General features: G+C 40.6%; 1 protein-coding gene across 3 annotated transcripts in view; it reads right to left on the minus strand.

Annotated features, from left to right (window-relative positions):
* Positions 1 to 13968, minus strand: part of MTR (5-methyltetrahydrofolate-homocysteine methyltransferase) — a 297858-nt gene that overhangs the window by 272960 nt on the left and 10930 nt on the right. For all 3 annotated transcript variants that reach the window (XM_073793635.1, XM_073793634.1, XM_033841771.2), the window contains exons 3-6: positions 9895 to 9984; positions 7786 to 7855; positions 5930 to 6022; positions 4465 to 4571 (exon numbers count right to left, since the gene is read on the minus strand). In XM_073793635.1, the coding sequence (XP_073649736.1) occupies positions 4465 to 4571; positions 5930 to 6022; positions 7786 to 7855; positions 9895 to 9984 (360 nt within the window). The remainder of the gene's footprint in view (positions 1 to 4464; positions 4572 to 5929; positions 6023 to 7785; positions 7856 to 9894; positions 9985 to 13968) is intronic.

The raw sequence follows: 13968 nt of genomic DNA on the forward strand, positions 1-13968 counted from the left end.
TGGAAATAGAATAGCCAAATACAAGAAACATTTAACAAGGACCTAGAAGAACTAAAGATGAAACAAGCAACGATGAACAACACAATCAATGAAATTAAAAATACTCTAGAAGGGATCAATAGCAGAATAACTGAGGCAGAAGAATGGATAAGTGACCTGGAAGATAAAATAGTGGAAATAACTACTGCAGAGCAGAATAAAGAAAAAAGAATGAAAAGAGCTGAGGACAGTCTCAGAGACCTCTGGGACAACATTAAACGCACCAACATTCAAATTATACGGGTTCCAGAAGAATAAGAGAAAAAGAAAGGGACTGAGAAAATATTTGAAGAGATTATAGTTGAAAACTTCCTTAATACGGGCAAGGAAATAGTTAATCAAGTCCAGGAAGCACAGAAAGTCCCATACAGGATAAATCCAAGGAGAAACACGCCAAGACACATATTAATCAAACTGACAAAAATTAAATACAAAGAAAACATATTAAAAGCAGCAAGGGAAAAACAACAAATAACACACAAGGGAATCCCCATAAGGTTAACAGCTGATCTTTCAGCAGAAACTCTGCAAGCCAGAAGGGACTGGCAGGACATATTTAAAGTGATGAAGGAGAAAAACCTGCAACCAAGATTACTCTACCCAGCAAGGATCTCATTCAGATTTGATGGAGAAATTAAAACCTTTACAGACAAGCAAAAGCTGAGAGGGTTCAGCACCACCAAACCAGCTTTACAACAAATGTTAAAGGATCTTCTCTAGGCAAGTAAGACAAGAGAAGGAAAAGACCTATAATAACAAACCCAAAACAATTAAGAAAATGGGAATAGGAACATACATATCGATAATTACCTTAAATGTAAATGGATTAAATGCTCCCACCAAAAGACACAGACTGGGGGCTTCCCTGGTGGCGCAGTGGTTGAGAGTCCGCCTGCTGATGCAGGGGACACGGGTTCATGCCCCGGTCCGGGATGATCCCACATGCCGCGGAGTGGCTGGGCCCGTGAGCCGTGGCCGCTGAGCCTGTGCATCCAGAGCCTGTGCTCCACAACGGGAGAGGCCACAGCAGAAAGAGGCCCGCGTACCACAAAAAAAAAAAAAAAAAAGAAAAAAGGGAGAAGACTCAAATCAATAGAATTAGAAATGAAAAAGGAGAAGTAACAACTGACACTGCAGAAATACAAAAGATCATGAGACATTACTACAAGCAACTCTATGCCAATAAAATGGACAACCTGGAAGAAATGGACAACTTCTTAGAAAAGCACAACCTGCCAAGACTGAATCAGGAAGAAACAGAAAATATGAACAGACCAATCACAAGCACTGAAATTGAAACTGTGATTAAAAATCTTCCAGCAAACAAAAGCCCAGGACCAGATGGCTTCACAGGCGAATTCTATCAAACACTTAGAGAAGAGCTAACACCTATCCTTCTCAAACTCTTCCAAAATATAGCAGAGGGAGGAACACTCCCAAACTCATTCTATGAGGCCACCATCACCCTGATACCAAAACCAGACAAGGATGTCACAAAGAAAGAAAACTACAGGCCAATAACACTGATGAACGCAGATGCAAAAATCCTCAACAAAGTATTAGCAAACAGAATCCAACAGCACATTAAAAGGATCATATACCATGATCAAGTGGGGTTTATTCCAGGAATGCAAGGATTCTTCAATATACGCAAATCAATCAATGCGATACACCATATTAACAAATTGAAGGAGAAAAACCATATGGTCATCTCAATAGATGCAGAGAAAGCTTTCAACAAAATTCAACACCCATTTATGATTAAAAAACCTCCAGAAAATAGGCATAGAGGGAACTTTCCTCAACATAATAAAGGCCATATATGACAAACCCACAGCCAACATCATCCTCAATGGTGAAAAACTGAAACCATTTCCACTGAGATTAGGAACAAGACAAGGTTGCCCACTCTCACCACTCTTATTCAACATAGTTTCGGAAGTTTTAGCCACAGCAATGAAAGAAGAAAAGGAAATAAAAGGAATCCAAATTGGAAAAGAAGAAGTAAAGCTGTCACTGTTTGCAGATGACATGATACTATACATGAAGAATCCTAAAGATGCTACCAGAAAACTACTAGAGCTAATCAATGAATTTGGTAAAGTAGCAGGATACAAAATTAATGCACATAAATCTCTGGCATTCCTATACACTAATGATGAAAAATCTGAAAGGGAAATCAAGAAAACACTCCCATTTCCCATTGCAACAAAAAGAATAAAATATCTAGGAATAAACCTACCTTAGGAGACAAGAGACCTGTATGCAGAAAATTATAAGACACTGATGAAAGAAATTAAGGATGATACAAATAGATGGAGAGTTATACCATGTTGTTGGATACGAAGAATCAACATTGTGAAAATGACTCTAGTACCCAAAGCAATCTACAGATTCAATGCAATACCTTTCAAACTACCACTGGCATTTTTCACAGAACTGGAACAAAAAATTTCACCATTTGTATGGAAACACAAAAGATCCCAAATAACCAAAGCAATCTTGAGAATGAAAAACGGAGCTGGAGGAATCAGGCTCCCTGAATTCAGACTATACTACAAAGCTACAGTAATCAAGACAGTATGGTACTGGCACAAAAACAGAAATATAGATCAATGGAACAGGATAGAAAGCCCAGAGATAAACCCACGCACATATGGTCACCTTATCTTTGATAAAGGAGGCAGGAATGTACAGTGGAGAAAGGACAGCCTCTTCAATAAGTGGTGCTGGGAAAACTGGTCAGGTACATGTAAAAGTATGAGATTAGATCACTCCCTAACACCATACACAAAAATAAGCTCCAAATGGATTAAAGACCTAAATGTAAGGCCAGAAACTATCAAACTCTTAGAGGAAAACATAGGCAGAACACTCTATGACATAAATCACAGCAAGAGCCTTTTTGACCCACCTCCTAGAGAAATGGAAATAAAAACAAAAAGAAACAAATGGGACCTAATGAAACTTCAAAGCTTTTGCACAGCAAAGGAAACCATAAACAAGACCAAAAGACAACCCTCAGAATGGGAGGAAATATTTGCAAATGAAACAACTGACAAAGGATTAATCTCCAAAATTTACAAGCAGCTCATGCAGCTCAATAACAAAAAAAACAACCCAATCCAAAAATGGGCAGAAGACCTAAATAGACATTTCTCCAAAGAAGATATACAGACTGCCAACAAACACATGAAAGAATGCTCAACATCATTAATCATTAGAGAAATGCAAATCAAAACTACAATGAGATATCATCTCACACCTGTCAGAATGGCCATCATCAAAAAATCTACAAACAATAAATGTTGGAGAGGGTGTGAAGAAAAGGGAACACTCTTGCACTGCTGGTGGGAATGTGAATTGGTACAGCCACTGTGGAGAACAGTATGGAGGTTCCTTAAAAATCTACAAATAGAACTACCATACGACCCAGCAATCCCACTACTGGGCATATACCCTGAGAAAACCATAACTCAAAAAGAGTCATGTGGGCTTCCCTGGTGGCGCAGTGGTTGAGAGTCCGCCTGCTGATGCAGGGAATACGGGTTCATGCCCTGGTCCGGGAAGATCCCACATGCCGCAGAGCGGCTGGGCCCGTGAGCCATGGCCGCTGAGCCTGCGCGTCCGGAGCCTGTGCTCCGCAACCGGAGAGGCCACAACAGTGAGAGGCCCGTGTACGGCAAAAATAAAAAAAAAAAGAGTCATGTATCAAAATGTTCATTGCAGCTCTATTTACAATAGCCAGGAGATGGAAACAACCTAAGTGTCCCTCATTGGATGAATGGATAAAGAAGATGTTGCACATATATATAATGGAATATTACTCAGCCATAAAACGAAATGAAATTGAGCTATTTGTAATGAGATGGATGGACCTAGAGTCTGTCATACAGAGTGAAGTCAGAAAGAGAAAGGCAAATACCATATGCTAACACATATATATGGAATTTAAGAAAAAAAAAATGTCATGAAGAACCTAGGCGTAATACAGGAATAAAGACACAGACCTACTAGAGAATGGACTTGAGGACATGGGGAGGGGGAAGGGTAAGCTGTGACAAAGTGAGAGAGTGACATGGACATATATACACTACCAAACGTAAAACAGATAGCTAGTGCGAAGCAGCCGCATAGCAAAGGGAGATCAGCTCGGTGCTTTGTGACCACACAGAGGGGTGGGATAGGGAGGGTGGGTGGGAGGGAGAGAGAGGGAAGAGATATGGGAACATATGTATAGGTATAACTGATTCACTTTGTTGTAAAGCAATTATACTCCAATAAAGATGTAAAAAAAAAAAGAAGAAAATGGAATCAAGGAATTTGCTTTAACTTTAATAATGGCTATTACAATCTCCTCACTACATTAGGGGATGCACCCCAGCCCCCAGCCCAGCCCAGCCCCTTTTTTCTCCTTTAACTCACCTTAGCATTGGCAGTATCAAAAATAGTTTCAATGAGTAAGATATCAACCCCACCATCCAGAAGCCCTTTGGCCTGCTCTTTGTATGCTTCAACGAGTTCATCAAATGCTGCAAAAAACAAACCACACCCAGGACATTAGTCATGGACATCCTCTGAAAGCCCAGGACACGCTGAGTTCAGGTCTGGTGCCACGTGAACTGACCACTGCTGGTTTATAATACATAATTTAAGGGCAACACCACCTTTTGTAAGAAACATGGCAGTGATGCAAGTTAAACCAGCAAATTGAACACAGATGCTCCTAAGTACTTAGCACACGGGCTCACTTCCCATGTGTGAGCCGAGAATGAGTGGCTGGGTGGAAAGGTGTTTGATTTCTTGAGCCCTGGCTCTTACTTTTAAGATCTTTAATATAGATCTTTCCAGGGATGGTGTTAATCAATTCAGGGATGAGTGTGAGGAACAACAGGAGAAACGTGTCACACTGATCTGGATACAACACCGGTTGCATCACATTCTCTCACACACTCTAAGGTAAAAGTCTGCGGTCCTGTAGATTTTGCTCCTGCCCTCTGACACCAACTCTGTCAGAGAAGAAACCTGCCTGGGGGGCAATTTCACTCTCAAACACAAAAGTGTCTAATCACTCCTAGATAAAATTTTTGTTAGAAATGTCTACTTCCATCTGAGAGGTCACCCCTCTCCCCATTTGATCTCTCACCCAAGAAAGAAAAGATGCTCATATATTCAATAGAGAAGCCTACTTCATCCTATTCAGCACAAGAGACAGGAAACGTTAGCTCCTCACTGCCACACGTCAGCCCAGAATGAGCAACCCCCGGTGGAAAGTGTGGTATCTGTCACCAAAACCTACAATCCACACTTGCCTGAACTTGCCTTCTACACAGAACTCATTACCACGCGTAGCATCATTACTATACTGCTCTAATCATTCAATACTTTTTGTTTTTTTTGTAGTCTGATGCTTAAGAAATTGCCCTAGATTTCTAGACTTTTCATACACTCTCAATGCAAGTATGCTTACAGATGGTGGTTTACAACGTTTACAATGCTAGCATGCATATATAGCTTAGACTGTTTTCTGATAAATAAAGTGGGAGTCTAGTGGGTTATCCTATAACTGACCAAGGCCTGGTATCTATATTTGCTCAACTTCTCAGTTTAAAGTTTTATTTTGATTGGTTTCATTTCCGCAGCTCATAAAGAAGCCCAAACACAACAACATGCACCTTTGAAAGCAGGCTCAAAATGAGTAATACTAATACTATGACTAATACTAGCTCACTTTTTATCTTAATGTCTACTACATTCCAGGGACTGCTGTAAGCCCTTAAGTCACAATAATCCTTAAGTAGATGCTGGTATTGGCCCCATTTTACAGATTTATAGATTACTGAAACACAGAGGTACTTGCCCAAGGTCAATGATTATATCTCATACTCACTGATGTTCCTGTAATCTGGTCTTTCCACAGATGGGGACACAGAGAGTGTCTTGTTAGTTGGACCCAGAGCTCCTGCCACATACCTCTTAATTCCTTTAGGAAAAGAAAAACAAGTGTGAAATCTCTAAACAGCTCATAAGTTAATACGCTATCAGATTTCCCCTAGAACACAGGTATACAATCCTTTGTCCGTAACTCTGAAATCCAAAAAGCACAAAAGCCCCACTTTTTTCCTTAATTCATTTGACAACAAAACTTGACCTCTCCTAAACTACAAGAGGCTATTTATAGTCTTTACCTCACTTAGTGGACGATTCATAGATTTTACTGCAAACAGATGTTTGATTATGAGGCTGTCCTGGATCCCACTGAGGAAATTATGAAATATAAAGTATGTGCACATGTTACCGCCAAGCCAAAAACTCTGAATTCTCACACATGTGGCTTCAAAGAATTTCAGTTAGCAATCCTTTCCTATCACCATAGCTATGCTTGAACAAATGGTCTCTCTCCCTAATCTTAAGAAAACCCTGAAGGTCGTGAACATAGGTTTTGCAAAAGTTCTTCACAGTAGCATTGATCTTGAAATGCTCTCCACTGCTGTACTACAGGGCCTTTGCTGGGGGAAAATATTAAATCACGATTAACAATTATGAAGCCTGAAATTCAAGTATGAAGCAGATCAAATCTCACATTAAAACTCTTTCATGAATGTTTTAATAAGCTTTCCTCTAGGCTAGAGTCTAGGTGCTTCTAAAGGAGCTGGAGATATTGTGTTTCTTACATATGGGAACACAGGGCAGGGCCGCAGTGCTCATCACCTTTGGTGGTTTTAACCAGGTGGTTATGCTTAACCATCTAACTGGAGCAAACTACCCACTAGCTGATAGCCCAGCCTTTGAACAGCTTACAAGCCCCGATATTCTTTATCTTCCCCAAAGCTGAACAATAACATGGGTGTAAGAAAAACGTCCTTGTCTTTCCCTGCTTTAGCTGGTTTGATAGCCTCTGACCTGTGACTTTGTTGGGGCAACAGTCTATGCCCTTCTGATTTCAACATTATCTCTCAGAAACGGAGCTCCTATAAATTGCTTCAGTCTTCATCAGTATGCTGTGTCTAACTTCCCAACAATTTTGCTTTACATCTTCCCTGTTGGCAATAATTTCACGTTTCCAAAGGGGCAGGTATTTCTTCCATTCCTTTCCCACCCTCAAAGCCTCCCCTGCAGCTGGTGCCCAAGTGTTCTTATGGCAGCCAGCCAGGAGGCTAGTTACTTCAGGGAGGCACTTTTCAAATCCCAGTAAGACTGATTCTCATGCCACCCTCTTTGTGTGGTACACAGCGCCTTCAAAGACACTAGTGGTATGAAGTAGAAGATGCTCAAAAGACAATCTTTCTTTACCTAAATAAGGCAAAATCACAGGGGTGAGGGAAGCTTTCAAGCGAGAAGATCAAATGTCTTAATGATCACCAATGTAACCAAAACAGCTGTGCCTCAATAACCAAAAGACGTACTTCCAAAGGGAGACAAATCATTTTAGCTGTAAATGTACAAGGAAGTCACAGTTCTACCTACAAAGTTAGGATAAAACACCCAGTAGAGTAAACACAGCGTAAACCCTGAGCCCAAGGCCCAAGGAAACAGAGTCAATTCAGAGGGCACTGAATGCTTGACTATGAAACTGCAGAGAAGTAACCTACAAACAAGTACGTGATGGTGTCTGCAGTGCTGCTGTAGGCCAACTGTCACGAAAGGAAAAGGGGCAGTAAGGACAGTATATTATAGCTGAGGATGTCAAAGGAAACATCTTTGTAAAAAAAAAAAAAAAAAAAAAAGGAGAAAACTGTTCCTTACCTGTCTGGAGAGTTATCTCCTCAGCTGCTTTTCTGGCCACTCCCGCAGAGCACTTGTTCATCCTGTAGGCCTAACACATCAACTGCAAATGTTAGTTTGTCCTTCTTTCCCTCCATAAAATAAGGAATTCATGACCTTCTAAAACACAGTTTTATTCAGTAAGGAAATGTGGAGTGAATTAGTTTGAGGTCTGAATGAAATTTTAGTCAAAAAGGCCTACCAGCGGCCCCAGCCTTGAGGGCAACAGGAAAGGCAAGAGTCTTTGGGAACTGCTTTTACGGTCTTCCACAGAACCATGAGCCAGCTGGCAAAAAGGGCAATCTCCGGACGTCTGGCATGTCAGAATAAGCTGATGTAGTGAAATATTCTGAGTTAGAAAAAAGCATAGTAATGGAAAAAGCAGGGGCTTCAGAGACAGAAGACCTGGGTTCTAAAACCAGCTCTGTCACTACCTGCCAGGGTGGTTCCCTTAGGAACTCCTCCAGGTCCTGGCTTCCTACGCCGTACAATGGTGGGAATCAGTGGGTCTCAAGTTTTTGTAGATTATGAAACTCTTGAGAATTTGGAGAAGGGCCACGAACCCTCTCACTAGGAAATAAAGCAAGCATGCAGAAACATACAAAGTAGTGCCAGCAAGTTTTACCGAAAAACACTCAAGCCCATTCATTTACGTATTGTCTGTTGCTGCTTTTGCACTATAATGCTAGCGTTGAGTAGTTGCAAAAGAGACAGCACTAGCCAACAAAGCTTAAAATATTTACTGTCTGGCCCTTAACGGAAAATGTTTGCCAACTCCTGCCCTCAAATAATTCCCTTGATAACCCACAAGGCAAGTGATTTCACAAAGCCCCATCACCATAAGGGAAAACAGTGTCAGAGAACTCAGAACTATGTACATGAACACAGAGGCAAGTTCTGGAAAAATCCCACCCAGAAATGGGGACCTCAGCATCTACCATATATTTTCATCATTAACCATTTACAAAACTTGAATATGGAAGCATCCTGTTGACTAAAAAGAAATGAAATCCTTTACCCCACACCCACTAGGATGCTTACTATCAGGAAAAAACAAAAACAAAACAAATGCTGGCAAACATGTGTAAAAACTGGAAACATTGTACACTATTGGTGGGTATACAAAATGATGCAGCCACTGTGGAAAACAGTACGGTGGTTTCGCCAAAAATTAAACATTGAATTAGTGTATAATTCGGCAACTCTACTTCTGGTTATGTATAGATACTCAAAGGAAATGAAAGCAGGGATGAAGAACAGATTATCTGTACACCATGCTCATAGTAACATTGTTCACAGGAGCCAAAAGGTGGAATCAGCCCATGTCCCTCAGCGGATGAATGAATAAACAAAATGTGGCATATCCATACGGTGGAATATTATTCAACCTCGAAAGAGTACGATATTCTGATACATGCTACATCATCAGTGAACCTTAGGGACATTAAACTAAGTGAAACAAGATAAGTCACAAAAGGACAAAAACTGTATGATCCACTCAGATAAGGTAGCTAGGGGAGTTAAATTCATAGAGACAGAAAGTAGAATGGTGGTTTCTAAGGGCTGAGGTGGAAGGGAAAATTGGGAATTATTGTTTAATGGGTACAGAGTTTAAGTTCTACAAGGTGAAAAGAGTTCCATGGACAGATGGTGGTAACGGTAGCACAACAATGTGAATGTACTTAATGACACTGAACTGTACACTTAAAATTGGTTAAAATAGTAAATTTTATGTTACATGTATTTTTCCACAATTTTTTTAAGAAAGGAAACCAAATCTGGCCCCCAACTTAAAAAGGCTTCACAGAACTGTGCACATGGCCAATCATTATGCTTTTATTCAAGTCACTGCATAATGAGTATCGTTTTTATTTGATTATTACTTGCCCATAAAGAAACCAGCTGGAAAATGAATGGGCTGTTGTGTGTATAAGCAGAAGCGATTCTAACCATTTTCCCCATCTGACCACAAATAATAGATAACTAGGCATTAGCTTGACTCTGCAGCTTTGGCTGGTTTTCTCACTAGCAATTACCAATGCAGCAAACGCTCATGAATATCTTAGATACAAGGAAAAATGAAATCCTTACCAAGTGTTCGAGGCCATAGTCAGCTTGGGCAATAGCAGTGCTGCTAAAAGTATTTGTTTCAATGATATCTGCCCCAGCCAGCAAGTAATCCTGCCACGAGAGAAAGTAATGTCAATGCTATGAGTTTTAGAATCCCTGTCCCCCAACAATAAACTAGTCTTTTCCTCACCAAGGCCACCAAACATCTTTTGACCACTTACTAAGTGCAAGGCACTGTACTAGATAGAGGCTGGGGATGCAAAAAGACCTAAGGATTTCATAGAAAGGCCTGTGATACGAACAAATAAACACAGAACTTGAATTCAGACAAAGTTCACTTGCGGTGTGAATTGAGTCAAGTTCCTTAAACTCGTTTCAGTTTCCTCATTTGAAAATAGTATAACCCTAACCCTACTTCACCGGGTGGCCAGATGATGGTACAGATCACACACCAAGCTTCTGGCACACGATGGCCAAGGAACATTCCTTCTGTTCCTTTGCCAGCTCTCTGCTTCAGCACAGTGAGAACCCCACTGAGAAGGGCACTATCTCTGCAGTCTTGATTCTGACCACCGTTGTTTCAGTGCACAGCTCCTGGTCCCTCTGAGCCACATCTGCACCCTTACGAAACCCTGAGGACCTCGGTGCCCTCCGGTTCTCCCTGTTTGAAACATTTCTGCCTTGTTTCACTCTTTGGACACCATCTCAACCTCAATCCGATGAAAATTCTGGAATCTCTTGATTTTCCAATAGTGAGTAAGCCCAACCCCACCTAAGCAGATGGACACTGTTTGCAGAAGAGCTGGGAAATGAAAACCAAGATTCACACATTTATAATAAGTCACAAACATCCCAACTATCTATCACTAGGGAAATGACTAAATAAACTATAATATGTCCATTTTATTACATGCTATGGGGCAGCTAAAAAACAGTGTGCACATATATGTACATACACTAACACGGAAAATCTCCAAAAGTATTGAGTAGAAAAACAAAATTGACTGATATGTAAACCATGACACCATTAAGTTTAAAACATACATGCACACAAATTGTACTGAGTTTTCTACAGATATCTATATGTATACATGTACATACATAATATATACATATACATAAATGCATAACAAATGATCTGGAAAGACATACATCAACTAGTATAAGTGGTTATCTCTGGGGAAAAAATAGAAATTTGAAGTAGTGGTAAAAAGGGAATTTATTCTTATCTATGGGTTCTGTTTTATAAGAACAAATTAAAATTCAGTTTTTCAACAAAGAGCAAGAAAAACTGAAAACAACCTTAATGCCTAAGAATAAGGTTAGTTAAGTAAATGATGGTATATATGTAGAATAGATTATTATAAAGTTATTAAAACCATGTCTCAGGATATTTAAGGCTCATGGTATTAAGTAAAAAATGCAAATTATAAAATAGTATGAAGCAATAATAATCCCAATTTAATTTTAAAAATCCAAACACAGAAAACTAGACTGAAATATAAATTAAAATATGTGAATGGCAATTATGTCTTGGTATCTATATCACAGGTGGTTTTAATTTTCTCCTTTATGCTTTCTATAGCATCTAGCTAGACATTTTATTTTTGTAACGATGAACACATATTGTCTTTATAATTAGGGAAAAAATATTTCTAAATTCCTAGTTATTATTTTCTCCAATTGTGTGTAGATTTAAAATTTTAAATAATATAAAGTTTAAAAGGTGTTTCTTCTAGCTCTTCACCCTTTCTCTCCACCTTTTTTCCCAGAACAATATCCCACTCATGAGCCCCGGATATGACACCCCTGAGATTCTAAGCCTATTCTCACCAATTTAAAACATGTGTGATAAGGGCAAGCTACTTAATTTCTCCTCAGTTTTCCCATGAATCAATAGAAAGCTGTCAAGATTAAAGGAGGTCATTAATGACAGCAAGGCCACAGGCTACCAACAGGTGTTTTAAATATTGGTTCCTGTTGGTCTCAGCCTATCAACAGTGATGGGCTAGGAATGCCTGATGCACTCACATAGGCCCTTACCGCCTGTGCTGAGCCAGGACCGAGCCAATGCCACAGCTACAGTGGCGCTACTGGTTCTTATTATGATTGCAAGACTCACCTCAGCAACAACCATCAGGGAACTTTTGGAAAAAATCAAGGTTTATTACTCACAGGCATGCCCGGGCCATACAGTGAGGTAGCTGGGGGAAGGCGGGGGTTGGGCAGGAATGACCGAGAAAACCGGGGGTTCTGCCTTTATTGGGGTCAATGCAAGGGTGCCTAGGGTTTTGTGGGTTCACTCTTTATTGGAGAACTTAAAACCTAAGAGCAGAAATTAGGGCTCAGGAAGGAAAAAGCAGGGTAATTCATTGAGGTTATGAAAATTCCCTTTCTAAAAAGGGTATTTCATGGCTGGGAGAAGCCTGGTTCCTGGTCTGGCTGTTTAGCTAGCAGATGTGTCACACAACTGGCAGGGTGTTAATTGACATGGATGCCTCTGAAACGATGCCTCCGCAACCAAAAGCTTAATGTCAGGCACTTACATTACAATCAAAAAAGCTTAGTGTCAGACACTTGCACTTCAAATAGGACCTGGCCATTCCATTAAAATTAAGTATCAGGGGATCAGCTCTATGGTCAGTAACTCCACTAGAAATAACTAAGTGTGAAAATAACCCAGTCTTTTTCCCTTCCTCATCCATGAACACGACACGGTCTCTACATCCAGAGAATTCCAGCTAGTCAATATTCCCCCACGAATGGGACAGCTAGGTTACACCTTATGGTATTTACAGTCATTTTTGCTTCATGTCCCTATCTTGGGAAACTTGCTGTTCTATCTACATGCCTATCTAACTCACAGGACAAAGATTCGTTCCCTCAAAAAACATTTACTGGGACTTCCCTGGTGGCGCAGTGGTTAAGAATCCACCTGCCAATGCAGGGGACAAAGGTTTGAGCCCTGGTCCGGAAGATCCCACATGCCGCGGAGCAACTAAGCCCGTGTGCCACAGCTACGGAGCCTGCGCTCTAGAGCCTGCGAGCCACAACTACTGAGCCCGAGCCACAACTACTGAAGCCTGCGCTCCTAGAGCCCATGCTCCACAGCCAGAGAAGCCACCGCAATGAGAAGCCCGTGCATCACAACGAAGAGTAGCCCCTGCTTGCTGCAACTAGTGAAAGCCTCCGTGCAGCAACAAAGACCCAAAGCAGCCAAAAATAAATAAATAAATAAAATTTATTTAAAAAAAAATTTACTGACTTACTACGTGCAAGATACTGTTTTAGGCAGTAGGGATTCAGTAGTGAAAAGCAGGCCCAAATTCCTGCCCTCAGGAAGCTCATACTCTAGTGATAATCCACTTGAATGAGGACAAAGCCACACATCATGGGCTGGCCTGGGTGTCCGGGGTTGGGGGAGGGTGGTGATTTTACCAACTGCATAATAAGAACTGATGTTTGTAACCACGCCAAGCAATTCATACCCATGATGGCATTCCCAGTCCACAATATACTGGAATTTTATAATGCAATTTGACTACATAGTCTCAGGCCTCGCAGAAAAACTCGTAGAACCAAAACTCTTCAAGGACCAATTTAAAATCTTCCAGCAACTACAATTTCCATCATGACCAAAGGAAAGGCATTCCTAGTTCTTCTCCAAATGAAAACCGTTCTGCATCTTATCTAGAACAAAGTCTTGACCACCCAAGAGAAGGGTCCTTTCCACCCTCAATGAATCATTTAATCACTGATTCATTTGAGTTTTTTTTTCTCTAAGAAGAGTCTGAAAGGCAACAAAAGCAAAAAATAAATAAGTGGGACTATATCAAACTAAAAAGCATCTGCATAGCAAAGGAAACCATCAACAAAATGAAAAGGCAACCTACTGAATGGGAGAAAATATTTGCAAATCATGTGTCTGATAAGGATATCCAAAATAGACAAAGAACTCATACAACACAGTAGCAAAAAACAATCCAAACAATCCAATTCAAAAATGGGCAGAAGACAGGACTTCCCCAGCAGTCCAGTGGTTAAGACACCACACTTCCACTGCAGGGGGTGCAGGTTCGATCCCTGCTCAGGGAA

This window comes from Tursiops truncatus, chromosome 16, assembly GCF_011762595.2.
Source record: "Tursiops truncatus isolate mTurTru1 chromosome 16, mTurTru1.mat.Y, whole genome shotgun sequence".
Taxonomy (NCBI): Eukaryota; Metazoa; Chordata; class Mammalia; order Artiodactyla; family Delphinidae; genus Tursiops; species Tursiops truncatus.